Source organism: Malurus melanocephalus, unplaced genomic scaffold (genome assembly GCF_030028575.1).
Source record: "Malurus melanocephalus ecotype Western Australia unplaced genomic scaffold, MMel_1.1 scaffold_233, whole genome shotgun sequence".
In the NCBI taxonomy this organism is placed as follows: Eukaryota; Metazoa; Chordata; class Aves; order Passeriformes; family Maluridae; genus Malurus; species Malurus melanocephalus.
In genome coordinates, this window is record NW_026623465.1 from 1 (window position 1) to 15,309 (window position 15,309).

Here is a 15,309-nt window from a genome sequence, read left to right on the forward strand (position 1 = left end):
TTTTACAGGGATCTCCCTGAAAGATTTGGGCAGATTACAAACCTCATCGGGCTTAGGCTGAGGTTTCCTCAACTTATGAAAAAAAGTCTGTTTGATAGTTCAGCCAGGCTGGCTTTGATTCCTGGCAATATTAAACTTTTACTTGAAAACATTAAAAACATACAATTCTCTGTGAAGCAACTTCTGTTAAAACACACACTGGTCTTCATTACAAAAAAATACTGTACCTCTACTGCATCTGCTGCCTTGACATTTTGGAGGATGAATTTTACTACTACAGGCAAATCTTCCAGTTTTACAGATGGCACAATGGTCATGGCAGACTTTCGCACCTGAGGAAAGAGCAACACTCCATCAGCCAGAAGACTATTGTGCACAGATAAATAGTTAAGGTAGTGGGAAGGAATCCTTGGAGACTTATAGTCCAGCCTTCTTTTCAGAGCAGGAGTATTGGCAATATTAGATCGGATTCACCTTGGCTTTGCTAAGTCTTGAAGATATCCAAGGATGGAGGAAATCTCCAATCCCTGCCACCTCTTTGATGCAGGATGCTGCAGGCCCTAACACGGTTTTCCAAATGTCCAACCTGAACCTCCTATTATGGCCACTGCCCCTTATCACTCTTCACCAAAAAGAGCTTGGCTTTCAAAAAGGAAAAGCATGGTGAATGTGTATGTTACGCAGCACCAGCCTTTTGGGATTATGTAAAACACAATTTAATGCACTCAAATGAACCAATTCCATTTCACTCATAACAAGCTCAACTCCAAGAAGTGCAGCAATGCAACATGTCCAAAAGACACAAGGCATATCATCATCTCTTCCCCTGTATCAGCATTCTGCAGAGAAAACCTATTTAATTATTCATTCACCAATCTGCCTTTCCTTAGAATATAACAGTCTAATCTGGTCACTGTAGTTCAAAAAGATGAAATATTGACAATAAATAGGTTTAAGATAGGCTGTAAAAATTTACTGCAGCAGGACAAAGTGCTTCTGCATTTGCCAAAACAGCTGTGATTGAAATTTCTGAATGCATACTGTAGCAGGCAGAAAACTCTTTGCTCTTCACTGATCCCCTCATACATGTTTCAAAAACCAGCTTTAGCTTCTGACCTCTTTCCAACTTCAGGAGCTCAGGACATTTGAAGGCCTACATGAGTCAGGTTTAGCAAAGTATTTGAAATGAAGAAACAGTTTCCAGCTCTCTGCTGCTAAGCAGGGGTTGGGGTCTGCTGAAGTGCTCAGTAAAAAGCTCTCACCTCAGCCACAAGTTCTGCATCAAGATCCAGACGAGAAAGAGCATCCAGGATTGGAACTGTCAGCCGTCTGCCCTGCTTCAGCAAGCAGCTGATACACATGGAAAACAAAACAAACGGTCCTCTTAACAAAACCAATAATGTATCTTTAGTGTATTGTATGATTCCAGTAGTTTTTGTGGTCACTGCAAGGAAATCGCTGAACTGACAATATATGCCACTGGCATTATGGAAAACTCGTTCCCTAAATTATTACTTCCCATGTAAGAACTGCACATGTCTTTAACAGCCTCATGGACTTTCCCAAAATTCATCTAATCATTCTTGGCTGACATCTCAGTTTCTTATAAACTTTCCCTAGCAAGAAGTTCTACTTAAACTGTATTAGTTGAAAAACACATCACAAAACATTAGGTTCCTGGTAATTCTATTTATGCTCTCTAATTCATTACAACGGAAGAAGTGAGTACTTAACCAGATTCTACCTGTGCTGCATCCAGATAATCAAGAGTTTAATAATTGTTTAGATAAAAGCAGTTTTGGAGCATTGTCTAAATGCAATGTGTTTGGCTGGATTGCCTGTGCTCTCTTTAAGAGCGTAACAGCCTCAATAGAATGTCCCAAGGCAGTGCTAGGTATCCCCAAATGTTGTAGTTAACAGGAACTGTTAACTGCTGTCCTAACACTTCAACCCCAGAGCAACCTGCATTAATGCAACTTGTCCTTTGCTGCTAAGTGCAAGGAGGAAAATAACAAAACAAAACAAGCCCTCCCAACCAAATCATCTGTACCTGAGCTCTCTGGCAACCTCACTTTGCTGGGAATCCTCCAGGATCTCAGGTAAACTGGTGATAATATCATGCTGGATTGGTACTGGAGAGACACTAACCATCTGCATTAACTTCTTGACCAGATCCTGCAAAGAAGAGCACTGGTGAAATGCAAAAGTCTCATCTTGAGCAAGCATAACATCAACAAAACAACAATATTATGCATCTCAGGTCTGCCTGGATTTACGTCAACTGTCCCGCTGAAGTAATGAAGTACAGCATAGACTTTTGTGGAACAATGGTATTTTACAGGTGGGATATAATGATCTTGGCAAGCAAAGGAAACTGGGAAACAAAAAGCTTCCCCGTGCTTAGTACTCCAGCAGAGAGTAACCACAGAGACCAACTAACTTAGGGAAAGAAGGAAAAGAATCACCAGAGCAGGAACAGAAAATTTATCATCACCACATGCTTGCAAATATCCAGGAATTTGTTAAAATTAAAAAAGAGGGGATTGTAACTTCCTGTCACCAACAGCTTTAAAACGAGGTTAACCATGTAAATACACATGCACAGATATAAATTTATGTAAAAGAAGACTTAGAGCAAGAAAAGAAGAAAAACAGTAAAAGAAATTCAGAGGTCACTCAAGGCCGTCATAACAAAACAGAAAAAAATTAAATCTCTCCTTCAGCATGTGAATACAAAACCATCAACTCTCATTAGCACAATAATTCATCTCATCCCACCTGAGAGGCATTCCAGAAGTTGTTTGGCAAAAGCATCCGTGTGATTGTACCTCTGGTACCCACCTGGCTGTCAAGGAGCTTGTCAAGCCACTTGAACTGATTGACGATGAGCCGGGGGAAATTTGTTCCAAAGGTGCCCACACTGAAACAGCAGAAAATGACACACAGCTGAGTCAGACTTACAGACTCAAAAGCTTTGTTGCTGGTGAGCAAGACCAACTAACCCCATTCTTAACTGGTCATTAATACATAGAAAAAACTTCAGTCTTCTTAGTTTGATAGGAGACAAGTGTAACAACATCAATTTTTCAGAATTCCCAAAGGATTCACAGCACAATTAACATCTTATCATTTTTACATTTAAGATCCTTTAGAATTTTTGGGTGAAAACAGTTCAGACCTTGTGAGTGTCTATGTTAAGCTTTCCTCAAACAAGATTATGATTTCAGTCTGAGACACTCCATAGTCCCTCTGCTGAAATAATTCCTAAGCTTGTGTCAGTAGCTGCAAAAAGCACAATCAATCTAAGCACAACGTTTGTATTTCAGCCTCCAGAAACCTATCTTCTACTTTATGCACCCACAAATTTAAGGCCATGGTACCTCACAGATAATTTTACACAGGTGCGAAGGAAAAAACCCACAGGTGTGAAGGAAAAATCAGTGCAAATTGCCATTCAGGTAAATTTGAAGTAACAGTTAAAGTCAAACAGCTGATGATTGTCCAAAAGAAATTTCATTTCAAGGCAGAGAAAAGCCAGTTTATACTCACATGTCAAAAAAGAATTCAGGAATCTTTTCCAATAACAGCGTTATGACAGCAGGCTAAAAGAAAGGCAAAAAGACAGTGTTAGGGTGATTTACTGGTTGTGCTGTGGTATTGCCCCCAAAACTGACCCTTCACAAAAGATGAAATATACACAGTGAATAAAATACTCAAAAGGATCAATAAAAGTATTTCCTGTATAAGAAACCTCTTGTCTAATGCCAGAAAGAAGGCACACAGCCTGAGAAGTGAAAACCACCAGTGGAGAGGTGCCAGAATCGGTGCATTTAGGCAGGATGTACAATTCCTCTGGGCCAACAAACCTCTTTCTCATACCCAGCTGAGTTGTTTTTCACCACACAGAAAATAAAGCATCAACTTTAGATAAGTTTAAAAACAGTGCTCAGCTCTACCACTTAAAAAAAAAAAAAAACACATTCTCCTCAGTGGAAGTGGTTATATCTCATCAGAATTTCCCATGATTGATCCAAACCATCACCTCTCATTCTGCCCCTGTTCACCTTTAAGAGGAGTCTGGCTCTGTGTTCCCCACACCTTGCAACCAGATTTTTGAAGACCACAGAATTTCTCCTAATCTTCTCTTAAAACTGAACAAACCCAGTTCCCTCTGCCTCTGCTTGTCTGCCACGTGCCTCAGACTGAGCATCTTTGTGTCCCTACAGAAACAACAAACTGGATATTATTCCAGAAGGAGCCTCACCTGCCTCAAAACCAGTTCTATTAATCCCTTACTTACATAAGCAAAACATTCCCCACAATCAAAACCACTGTAAAGAACAAGCTAAAGTGCCCATACCTGTAAGATCTTAATCCCAAGAAGCAGTTTAATGAGGCTTTCGCAATATGAGTGCACCAGATTCCTGCAAGGTGAAAGATTCCACCACAGTTTTGTCAAAAACATGTTAGGAGAACAGGCTGTAGCTCTCTCCATGACTATTTTTTTTAAAAACTACACACAATAACTTAAGGAAACACATGGTAATCATAGACACACACAAAAGAGATTTAAAATCACACTTCAGCTCTGAACCACCTCACTCTCTACAACACTAGAAATGTGAAAGTCTGTGGTTAAGCTGTATCTCCTAGAAAAAAAGTCTCAAAAAGGAATTGACATTCGCCAGCCCTGTGAATTTTTTTCACAATATTTGGTTCTTGCATAAAAGGCCATGGAGTCCARTGTGTGCCATGGGCAGACAAAAAAWTCTATGACTTAACATTCTARACTCACAGCTATTAAACAGCAATGTACTACACCAGCCATCCTGCCTTGTGGTGCAGCACTGGAGCCTTTCCCTCCACTCTGGTCAGCGTTACAGGACATTACTAGAGACTGGCTGACTGAAGGGGAAGGCAAAATAGATTTTCTGTACCTTGACCCTTCAGTCCGTACAGGAGTGCACGGCAAGAGACAGTTCTTGAACTGGTTCCTATCCTTGATGTGAGATTCCAGGCCACTGATGAACTGCTTCACAACCTGCAAAGCAGAGAGAAGTTATCAGCCCTGAAGGAGCACCCCAGTCTACTGCTATCCTTCAGGATGCATTCTGCAAGCAGATGATAGGAACCAGGAAAAGCTAACCAAGGAACTGCAGACAGAAACTGTTATGGAAGGAATGCTGGATAATACATGAATGCTAGTCTAGACCATTTCCAAAAGCAAACACTGATTGTTCTACTATAAAGCAAATGTCTCACATTTTGCTTTGATTTAAAAAGGCTTTAAAGAGGCTTTGCTTCTCTTCCTCTTCAGCTGAGCCAGCAACATTTAATGTGACAAGAGTGGCACCCAAAAAACATTTCTATTCAAATCACTTGCCTCAGGACTTTCACCCTGGACTTGCTGATTGGAGAGCAGCAATTAGTCATTAGCTGATTGGAGAGGAACACCACATCAGGGCAATTTAAATGCTGATAGCTCCCACCCAACACAAAACCAAAACCAGCTTCCACCAGAAACCCTGAAAGTGATTTTTCTCCTGAAAGAGTCTTTGTCTGTTGAATAATATTGGCAATGAAAATTACTTTGATAGGGCATTGTCAGAAGAACAGTGAGACCAAAAGGCTAGAACAGCAACACTGAGAGAATCGGAAAATTCTGAACACATTAGTACAAGGCAAGTTACTAAGTGGCACATTTTGTATGGGACTAGCAGGGATGGGCAGCTGCATTTTCATCTCTTGCTACTTAGCAAACAGCTTTAAATGTGGCTCCTGCCAAAGTTACTTACACCTGGGTAAGTAGGGTGCTTCTCCAGGGCCAGGCAGAGCTTCTTCTGGAAAGCCATTTGATCAACAGCTAAGGAGAAAGTTTAAAAAGAAAACAAAGAACCACACATGTTCTATCCACACAACATCACAACAGCTACACCAAGTAAAAGCTCTCAAGCCCATCCACCAATATTTCTGCATTTGCTCGATTGAGAACTCCAGTTAGCAAAAGTCTGAGAGGAATCAGCACTTGTGCTTTTTCTCAGTCAGGGCTGAGAGCAGCTGATAGCATTGAAAAGGCTGAACATAGGAGGTCTTGAAGGCCTTGTCTGAGCTGAAAGGCAACAATGACATGGCTTTTTCCTGTTTCAGAGTTCCTGCCTCCATAATTCGATACTGTAATCACAGGTGCCATCTAATATTTTTCCATATACCTCCAATAATCTTTCAGAAGTCTTGAGACTTAGCAGATATACACACAAAGAGCTGGTATGAGTTTAGGTGATGTACTAAATTCAGCAGGAACAAAAGGTATATGACAAATAAGAGGCCAGATAAAGGTTTGTTTGAATTTTGGAACAAGCTGACTGAAGCATTTTTGTCCTGCCAGTGAAACATATCTTCACTTTGTACCAGCCATCTTTGCAGGTTTTGCAGGTTTTCAGCTAAATGCAGAAAGAGCAAGTGTTCAACTCCTACCTATTTCATTCTGTCCCTCCCCAGCTTTCAGCACAATTCCTGCTGTCCTAAGGAGCTCTTCAAAGACTCCCTCATTCTCCAATCCACAGAGGGCAGAGGCATTTTCCTTATCAGAAAGCCGTGACTTCTTAATTTCTGAGAAAACAAGACATGCTCCATCAAATATATAAAAAAATCAAGTCATTAGCAATCAGCATTATCAAAACCCCTTGGAGCTGTTGCCTCTATCAATGATTCTCCACCCCAGTAAGATGATACCCAAGCACCTACTTGGCAAATCTGCCTTGCAGCTCTCTCCAGAATCATCAACTTTTGACAATTTCCTTTTTGAAACCATGGTAACAAAACCTTTGTTGTTGCCTATAAAAATGCAAGAAAAAGACAAGTGTTTTATTAATCTCTTTAAGCAAATCTAGAAGGTATTAGTAAATAGCAAAAGGGAATACAACAGAAATTGAGAGTGCTCAAAGAAAGACAGATTGCCTGGGTAACCAATATCACACCACATTTTTCTGCTGTGCACGATGAAATTTTAGAGCTTGTCATTTTCAACTAGCACAATACATCACTTTTGCTAAAATTTAGTTCCTCATAAAACAAGGCTTGGCCTTTCATTCAGACCCAGGCAAGATGAAGTGAACAACTACAAGGGCTCAGACTGCACCCACTGATCTAAGCTCAAGACCTTCTCCACATGCTTGGACAAAGGATTCACAGATGAGTGCTCATAAACCCAACCACACTAACTGACCCTGTTCATGTCCCTAACCAGGTATCGTGGCAAATGATCTCTCTCAGCACAAATCTACATCTAACCCATCCTCTTTTGGGGGCTGGTGATGATTAAAAAGAAAAAAAATAAATCTTTACTCACCTTTAAAACTTACAGGTTATTAAAAAAATATGTATGAATACCTCACACTAAATGCCAACTGTTTGGCAAAGGCTAGTAAAATGAGTTCTTAAAATATCAGTATGGAAATAGAATAATTAAAAATCAAAAGTGCAATAAGCCTTTCACAGCTGTTTTAGATATATAAACATCTCAAAGACAGGTGCCAAGAGGATGGTGCCAGACTCCCTTCAGTGGTGCGCAAAGATAAGGAGCAATGGCCAAAACTAAACCCACCAGAAGTTTCACCTCAATTTGACAAAAAAATTCTTTAGGTTGTGGATGGCAGAGCACTGGAACAGCTGCCCAGGRATRTYGTGGAGTCTCCCTCTCTGCAGACATTCCAAATCCACCTGGACCCKKTCCTGCGTCACCTGCTCTRGGTGACCCTTTTTTGGCAGAGRGGTTGAACTGGATCATCTCGGTGGTTCCTTCCAACCCTAACAAAGCTGTGATTCTGTTCTGGCTCCGAGGCACAGCCTGACAGCCCAGACAGGCGTGCTGTGCCACCACCGGAGAGCCCTTCTCTCATCGTGCCTACAGCCAAAGGCGTCCGCTTCACCTTCCCTCAGCTCAGCACACCTGCACCGGAGCCCACCTGCACCGGAGCTGAGCCGAGCCCACCTCTTGTTCTCTCCCGTCCCCTCCGGGCAGGGCACAGCAGGCCAGGATAGGACAGGGCAAGACAGGACGCCCAGCTGTCCCCTCACGCCTCTCCCACCCCGCTGTCCCCTCATCGTCCCGCTGTCCCCTCACGCCTCTCCGGTCCCGCTGTCCCCTCACCGTCCCGCTGTCCCCTCACCGTCCCGCTGTCCCCTCACCGTCCCGCTGTCCCCTCACGCCTCTCCCGCCGCTCGCGCTCAAGTTTCCCGCCAGCGGCGCGCGCTGACGTCATTCCGCTAGCGGCGGAAGGGCGGTCCCGGAAGCGGAAGCGGAAGCGGGGCGTGCGGCGGCGGCCCGGTGTCGGCCGGAGCCGGGCCCGAGGCGGCACCGCCGCGATGAGCGAGCCCGAGCTGCTGCTGGACTCCAACATCCGGCTATGGGTGGTGCTGCCCATCGTCTTCATCACCTTCTTCGTGGGCATGATCCGGCACTACGTGTCCATCCTGCTGCAGAGCGACAAGCGCCTCACGCAGGAGCAGGTGTCCGACAGGTCAGGGCCCGCCTCGCCCCCGCCCGCCCCCCGCTTCCCCCGGTCCGGCCCGCTAACGCCACGTGTTTCTCTTCCAGCCAAGTCCTGATCCGGAGCAGAGTCCTTCGGGAAAATGGAAAATACATTCCAAAGCAGGTAGGGAGCTGCGCTGTGGGGCTTTACAAAGAGGATGACTGTGAAAGGAGCACAAAGCGCGGGGCTGTGCGGGCAGGAGGAACAGCGCCCACAAGGGCCCGCGGGCTGGGACACTGCCGGGTCTGCCCTGGGCGAGGGCACTGTCCAGGAGGGCAGATTCTTAGGAATCCTGAACACGGGACCGATGTATGTCTTTTCTCTGACATTAATGTTAGCTTGGTGTTTTAACTGCATGCTGACATGAGGTGTGCCTCCAATATCTGTGTATTTAATATCTACCAGCAAGCATGCAGGGATGTAATACAAGCTTGGGATAACGAGGTGGTCGTACAATGTCAGCTGAAATGTTTACTAAACTACAAATCCATCGCTTATGTTGGCTCTGTTGGTACCAAATGTGTATTTTTTAAGTCCAGAGGTCAGCTGGGAGAGTGAAAATGTCCCATGTATCAATATTGGTGCTCAACCAGCACAAAGAATTGACACAAAGCACTAAAAGCTCTTTTATTTTTTTTATGGGCTTTTCTTCAGAGATTTATTATAATTATTTTAAGAATTTCAAAAAGCCAGAGGTCTGGTACTTTGGATGCAGAGGAATGTGGGGAGCTTTAAGATACATGGGCAGTGAGGTGTCAGTCCAAAAAAGGTGTGTTGCAAAAGAACTCATAAAATGTCTGAATGTCTGAGCAAGAACTAATGCTTCTGTCCTTTTACTTCTTATGGTGTTGGCATTGCCTTTTTCTGTTTTCAGTCTTTCCTGTCCCGGAAATATTTTTTTAATAACCCCGAGGATGGATTTTTTAAGAAAACAAAAAGAAAGGTAGTGCCTCCTTCACCAATGACAGGTATGTTCAGGTACCATAACTGCAGCTATAGCCATAACTGCAGGTAGAAAAAGCTGTCACTGTCTGCCGAGAGTGGAAATGAATCAGCTTTGCAGGGAGTTGAGAGAGTGTGAGGAAGGGGGTGGGACTCTTCAGCTTGTATTGGGCACAGGGGGAGTGAGATACCCCTCTTGAGTAACAAGACATTGGGTCACTCCATGTTGCTCAACTTCAGCCTTGAGCTGCTTGCAGCATCTCATGAGACCTGACCTCCTCAGGGTAGCCAGGAGTGGGCAGTCCTGCTCTCAACTCATCTCCTTTTGCCAGTGTTTTGCTCCAGCTCCTGCAGGATCCTCTCCAATTTAATTTAACTAATGTACATAACAAAATAGTAATTTGTTCTCCTTCTACTCAGATCAGCTCATAGAGGGGTCAGGCAAGTTCAGAGATATGGAGCAAAGGATGGGGTCAGGCAGCACAAAACACAACACCCCTGTGGCAGCAGCCACCACCACTCTGGCTGCTTGTCTCATTTTGCAAAGTATTGTCAGCAATGGAAAATCATAGATACTGGGATAGGACTGTTGTCTCATGCARTTTCTTAATTAGCTGATGTGTAATGACTTGTTGCCCTTTATTGTGATATGCTGCTGCTTCACATCCAATCTATGGTTTGCAGATCCTACCATGTTGACAGATATGATGAAAGGGAATGTAACCAATGTTCTGCCTATGATCCTCATTGGTGGTTGGATCAACATGACATTTTCAGGATTTGTCACAAGTAAGTGTCTGGACACGAGTCTGGCTGTGTTTGTGAAGATGACCTTCAGGGTCTGGGCTGCATCAGAGATTTGCTCCTCAACCTGACAGCAGTCAGTTAGAAGTAACATAAATTTGGGTTGTGGCACTGCTGCTCTTCACTCCATGAGCTGCATAGATTTGCTTCTCCCATTGCATGGGGGGAAATTGTTTCCAGAGTATTGAACATGGTCTCAGAGAAAATAGCTCATCAGGAACAACTGTAGTGACAAAACCAGTATTTTAATAAAACTTCAGGTTGATACAGTGGATTTTCCTCTGCACCTGTCCAGGGAGTTGGTTACTGTGTAATTTGGAGTGTACACATAAAAATATACTTAAATTCATAGTTATGGGTTTTTTTTTTCTAGACTCTTTATGTGATAACTACCTCTTCAACAGGAACCATTTTCCTCCACGGTCACTTAAGTAATACCTGTGGGGGTTAGATCATCTGACAAAGTTTCAGAAAGTCTTTTCATATTAAAATTAATACAGAACTGCAGCTTTTTCCAAAATTTAAGTTAACTGGTTGTTGTACACATTGCACTCAGACTACATTAGATGTAATAAAAGATCTACCTGCTCACTTTGCCATGTGCTTTACAGTCATGCAGTGTCACTGTGTGAAACTGGGCTTTTTTTTCTTTATCCTGCAGCAAAGGTCCCATTTCCTCTGACGCTGCGTTTTAAGCCTATGTTGCAGCAGGGAATTGAGCTGCTCACTTTAGATGCATCCTGGTAAGCCCCTGTTCTCAGCAAGCAAGGTTCAATTCCCACTTGGAAAATGTTGAATGTGTTAATAACCCCTGGATGATCTCTGTGTGCTGCTGGAATGAGGTCATGAGCCAGCTTTGAACTGACAGCAGCTGTGCTTGTTCTGATTTGTCAGGGTGAGCTCTGCTTCATGGTACTTCTTGAATGTGTTTGGACTCAGAAGCATTTATACTCTCATCCTGGGCCAAGATAACGGTAAGCCACTTGTCATTTCTGGGAACTGGCKTCTCYTTCCATGGGATGTCTTCTGAGGGAWGCTGGGGRRAAGATTTCTACATTTCCAWCCCAAAATCTCTTGARTGCCTCTCTCATTTCTGTGAGGTTACTTATTCTCCATAGGCCAGGCTTGACATCACCTGCAGCAAGTACCCAAATCTTTTGCACCAGCCACTGGCTCATAAACTTCCATGGCTGTTTGTCCATGCTTTCTTTCCCATCAAATCAGTGTGCCGAAGTTTTGTGCTAGGAACTGTTTTATTTCTAGCAAGTATTGGTTTTAAGGCAAACTGCAAAGATTTCTTAATGTTAGTTGAGGGGCAAATTCTTAATATTAGATGAGGGGAATATACAAAACTCTATTTTCCTCCATTTTTCTGCATATTTTATGTAAATCTGGCGAAGATGTAGCAGATGGGAGCAAGATGTCTTGGGAGGACTCCTGGTATTGCATTCTGGGTGTTGCTGCAATGTTCCCATCTATAGCCAAAAACCAGCCCAATGGCACCATGCCCCAGGGAATGCTCTTTAAKRAACTCAACCTCTCATTTCTCATTTRTAGCTGCAGATCAGTCCAGGGTGATGCAAGAACAAATGACAGGGGCAGCAATGGCCATGCCAGCAGACACTAACAAAGCATTCAAGGTACAGTATTTCCACCTGCATTTCTGCTTATGTGAGCTTGCAGTCATAGGCTGTGTGTAACTCGTTCTCTCTCTGTGACAAGTAAGGGAATTGCTCTGGATTCCTGTTYCTAAAATTAGAGCTGACAGCTTAYRAAGGCTGTGGGAGTTGCTCTGGGTYTGKCWGAGCCYGAATACCCTGAAGTAAACCTGACAGATCACTCTTGCCTGGTACAAAGGCTGAATTTATGTCCCATCCTCTGCTTTTGCTGAGGAATTTTTTTTTTTTACCTTAAGTTCTAAAGTAGAAGCTGGCTCCCCAAAAGTTGCATTAATAGTGCAGCTGAGCACAAGTCCAGCAGGTACCTGATGGAACTTGGGTAAGAAAATCAAGTMAGCAAGTTGAGCAGAAAATCGATATGGATTTGACTGTCGAAGTTCTCCTAAAGCATTTTCCATTAACACTTACTTGTTAGATTGCCTCTGTCTTTCACAGCCCAGGTTTATGCATGAAGGGACAGTCCTGGTTTCTGTTTTTGTGTACTGTAGAAGAGGTTTAGCCATGCATAACCTGCTGCCTGGAAAGTTGGGATGGTCTGCTCCTGGAGTGTCTTTTCAGTAACCTCCCTGGTCAAAAAAATCCCACACCACCCAGGCAGAGGCTCAGCCAGGGAGAGGTTGGCTGCAGGTGGCAGTGGCTGTTCTGTCACAGTCAGCACYGAGGTGCAATTCCAGCCAGTACTGACTTCCCTTCTACCCAGTATTGACTCCACAACACTTCTACCATTCAGCCTTGTAAGGCTAAATGTGTACCTAAACCCACTACAAGTTCCAGCAGAAACAAAAGGGAAAAAGCCCTTATTGCAGAAGTGTTCTGGCCAAGAAATACAAATCTCTTGCTGGGCATCATGTGACATGGTTTTTTTTGCAGGCTTTGTGTACAAGTCTGTGATAATGTGTAAAATTTTTTGCCACTTACCTGTTGTTATCAAGTAACTGAACTGAAGAACTAACTCAGTAAAAAGCACCTGACCCACTACAACAGAGCCAGCTGTTAGAGAAGCAATGGAGTATTCCAGAAGGTTATGGGTTGCAGAAAGTAGATAATGTATTTTTTCTAATTTCTGTGATGTATCTGTATTGATCAACTAATATCTAATTAAGCATAAACCACTCATTTCAGAGAGTTGACATGATTGGCAAGTTTTTAATAGAAATTGGTGTTTGTTGCAGTTTTTAAAGCAAGCAGTGCTTTGTGTARTTTTTGTCTAACTAATCCTGTGTTGCCTTCCCTTCCCTACTTCTGTTCACTGCCAATGCAGACGGAATGGGAAGCCTTAGAATTGACAGATCATCAGTGGGCCTTAGAAGATGTAGAAGAAGAGCTCATGGCAAAAGACCTCCATTTTGAAGGCATGTTTAAGGAAGAACTTCAGACCTCCATCTTCTGAATTTGAGAGTATGCTTTTGTCTCTTCTTGTAAAAGTTATTTGAAAAGAAATCTGTTATCTAAACCTATATAATGTATTTTAGCAAGGCTGAGAATAAAACAAAAACATCATGTTCAGAACTGCAGTGCCCTCACTTTCATTTGAGCCCAAGGACACACACACTCTTTCCCCATTAATTTAATCCTTCCCAAGTCCATTTGTAAGCACCTGAGTGCCCACATAGCCCCTCCTGCCTCTCACACAGCAGGCTGTTGTCCAGGGGTGTCTGGCTGTTACTGGGCCAGGTGGGGATAATAAATGCTTTAAGCTACCCACCTGACTATTTTGTAYGGTAGAGAACAGGGAGCAACTGTTCCTGGCTTGTCCTCCTGCAGGAGCTCCTCAGACAACCCCAGGGAGAACAGTCCCAGTGTGGGGAAATGCTTCTTGAACAGAAGCTCTTCCATACTCTATGGCTGTTATTTCCCCCCCCTTCTTTATTCTGAGCACCTTTTTMTCAAGGGGAAACCACATCCTCTTCAAAGCAGGAGCTGAGCCAGGACTGTGACAGAACCTGTTTTCTATTCTCACCAAATCATCTTCCCATGAAYAGGAAAGCTGCCCCTTTGTTTTCCCTTCTTCCCACGATGAGTTTCACAGCATGCTTTGGAGGTCAGCCCTTCACAGCAAAGCTCTACACTGCTCTACACTAAGGCTCATTAACCCTCAGGAGCCCAAGCTGAGATCAAGCTCCTCTGCTCATACACTGTAATTAACGCATGAAGACTTCAAACCTTCTCACAAGGACTTCACAGCCCACCTTGCCCTGCAAGATTGGGACAATCTCACACACAAGCCCTTTACATTTCCTCAGTTTTTCCAGCCTGCTTTCACAAATGTGTTCAGCTTGCCTTGAGGAAATTACAGAGACTGCAGGACAGCTGTCTCAGTGGCACAGTCACAGGCAGCTCTGATATYCCCAGAGAAAATGGACAGAAGGAAGACCAGTACCTCTCAGGGATCTGCAGAGGAAGAGGAAGGATGAAACCATAGCTGAGGCTGCCCAGTGCCACAAAAAAAGCAAGGACAGCTTTGCTAGAGCACCAGGTACCAGTAACCCAGCTCTGCAGGTGAGAAATGGCAACCCTGGAGCAAACAACCCTCAGCTGTGCAGAGCTGTGCTTTCAACAGCTCATTTTCTCCCAGATCCCCACTGGCTCTGCAGGAGCCCTTCCCCCAGCCCAAGTTACTCCTGGAGCACCAGGCATCCCCACAACCAGCAGCCTTAGGCCACATAACGAAAGCTGAAAACAGAACAAAACCCAGTTTCAGTGCAAACCACTCTTTAATTTTCCTCTTTGTACAACAGAGCCAGCCACTTACAAAGTGCTAGTCTAAAGAACAGTCTGGTATTACAGCACACACACACCAGCTGAAGCCCAGCAGCTCAGAGGCAGAGAAAGCAGAGCTGGGCCACTTGTTCTGCAGTACAACAGAGTCTGTTCAGCATCTGAGATTGAGCCCCACAAATGCATWTCTCAGTGTCAGCACAGGTAGGGAGGCGAGGAGGAGAACAAAGGCTATTTCAGATTGATTTCTCTTTTAAAAAAAGTCTTTTACTGCTCTCCCTTTCCCCTATTCCCCATTTTGGAATGCCCACGTGACTTACTTTCAGGGTAAAACAAACAAAAAAATGCTGATTAAGAGTAATTTCAGTGCAGTGCTACAGCTTAAAAATTGCCTTTTGCATGCTCCCCTCAGTAATAAGGAAAAAAAAGTTACAATATTAAGAGTTGCAAAAATAAAAATAGAACAGCAGAAGCAACTAAGCAATTGTGACCTCAAAATTCAAATTTTAATGCTTTAAAAGCAAAATTCCACAAAGGAGAATCATACCAGTAGCATGCTGGCTAGAGACAATGCGCCCTCCTCCTCTCCATCACCTTCCAYTGCCATGGCAAAGGGCTGCCTGGTACCCTCCCAG

At 43.7% G+C, this 15,309-nt stretch overlaps 2 protein-coding genes across 2 annotated transcripts; one reads left to right on the top strand and one right to left on the bottom strand.

The window, feature by feature from the left end:
* Positions 1-227: 227 nt before the first annotated feature.
* Positions 228-8,065, bottom strand: LOC130578576 (Fanconi anemia group D2 protein-like; the record flags this gene model as incomplete). The annotated part of the gene is made up of 11 exons (XM_057374777.1): positions 7,991-8,065; positions 6,745-6,834; positions 6,475-6,609; positions 5,796-5,863; positions 4,938-5,041; positions 4,361-4,424; positions 3,550-3,602; positions 2,842-2,920; positions 2,051-2,175; positions 1,263-1,350; positions 228-332 (listed from the first exon to the last, which is right to left on the bottom strand). Coding segments are annotated over exons 2-11 (888 nt in total), but the record flags the coding sequence as incomplete, so codon positions are not given.
* Positions 8,066-8,286: 221 nt separating this feature from the next.
* On the top strand, positions 8,287-13,472 carry EMC3 (ER membrane protein complex subunit 3). The gene is made up of 8 exons (XM_057374823.1): positions 8,287-8,519; positions 8,597-8,654; positions 9,406-9,499; positions 10,158-10,262; positions 10,939-11,020; positions 11,172-11,251; positions 11,835-11,917; positions 13,218-13,472. The coding sequence occupies exons 1-8, from the start codon at positions 8,365-8,367 to the stop codon at positions 13,344-13,346; spliced, it is 786 nt and encodes a 261-aa protein (XP_057230806.1). The 5' UTR covers positions 8,287-8,364; the 3' UTR covers positions 13,347-13,472.
* Positions 13,473-15,309: the final 1,837 nt, after the last annotated feature.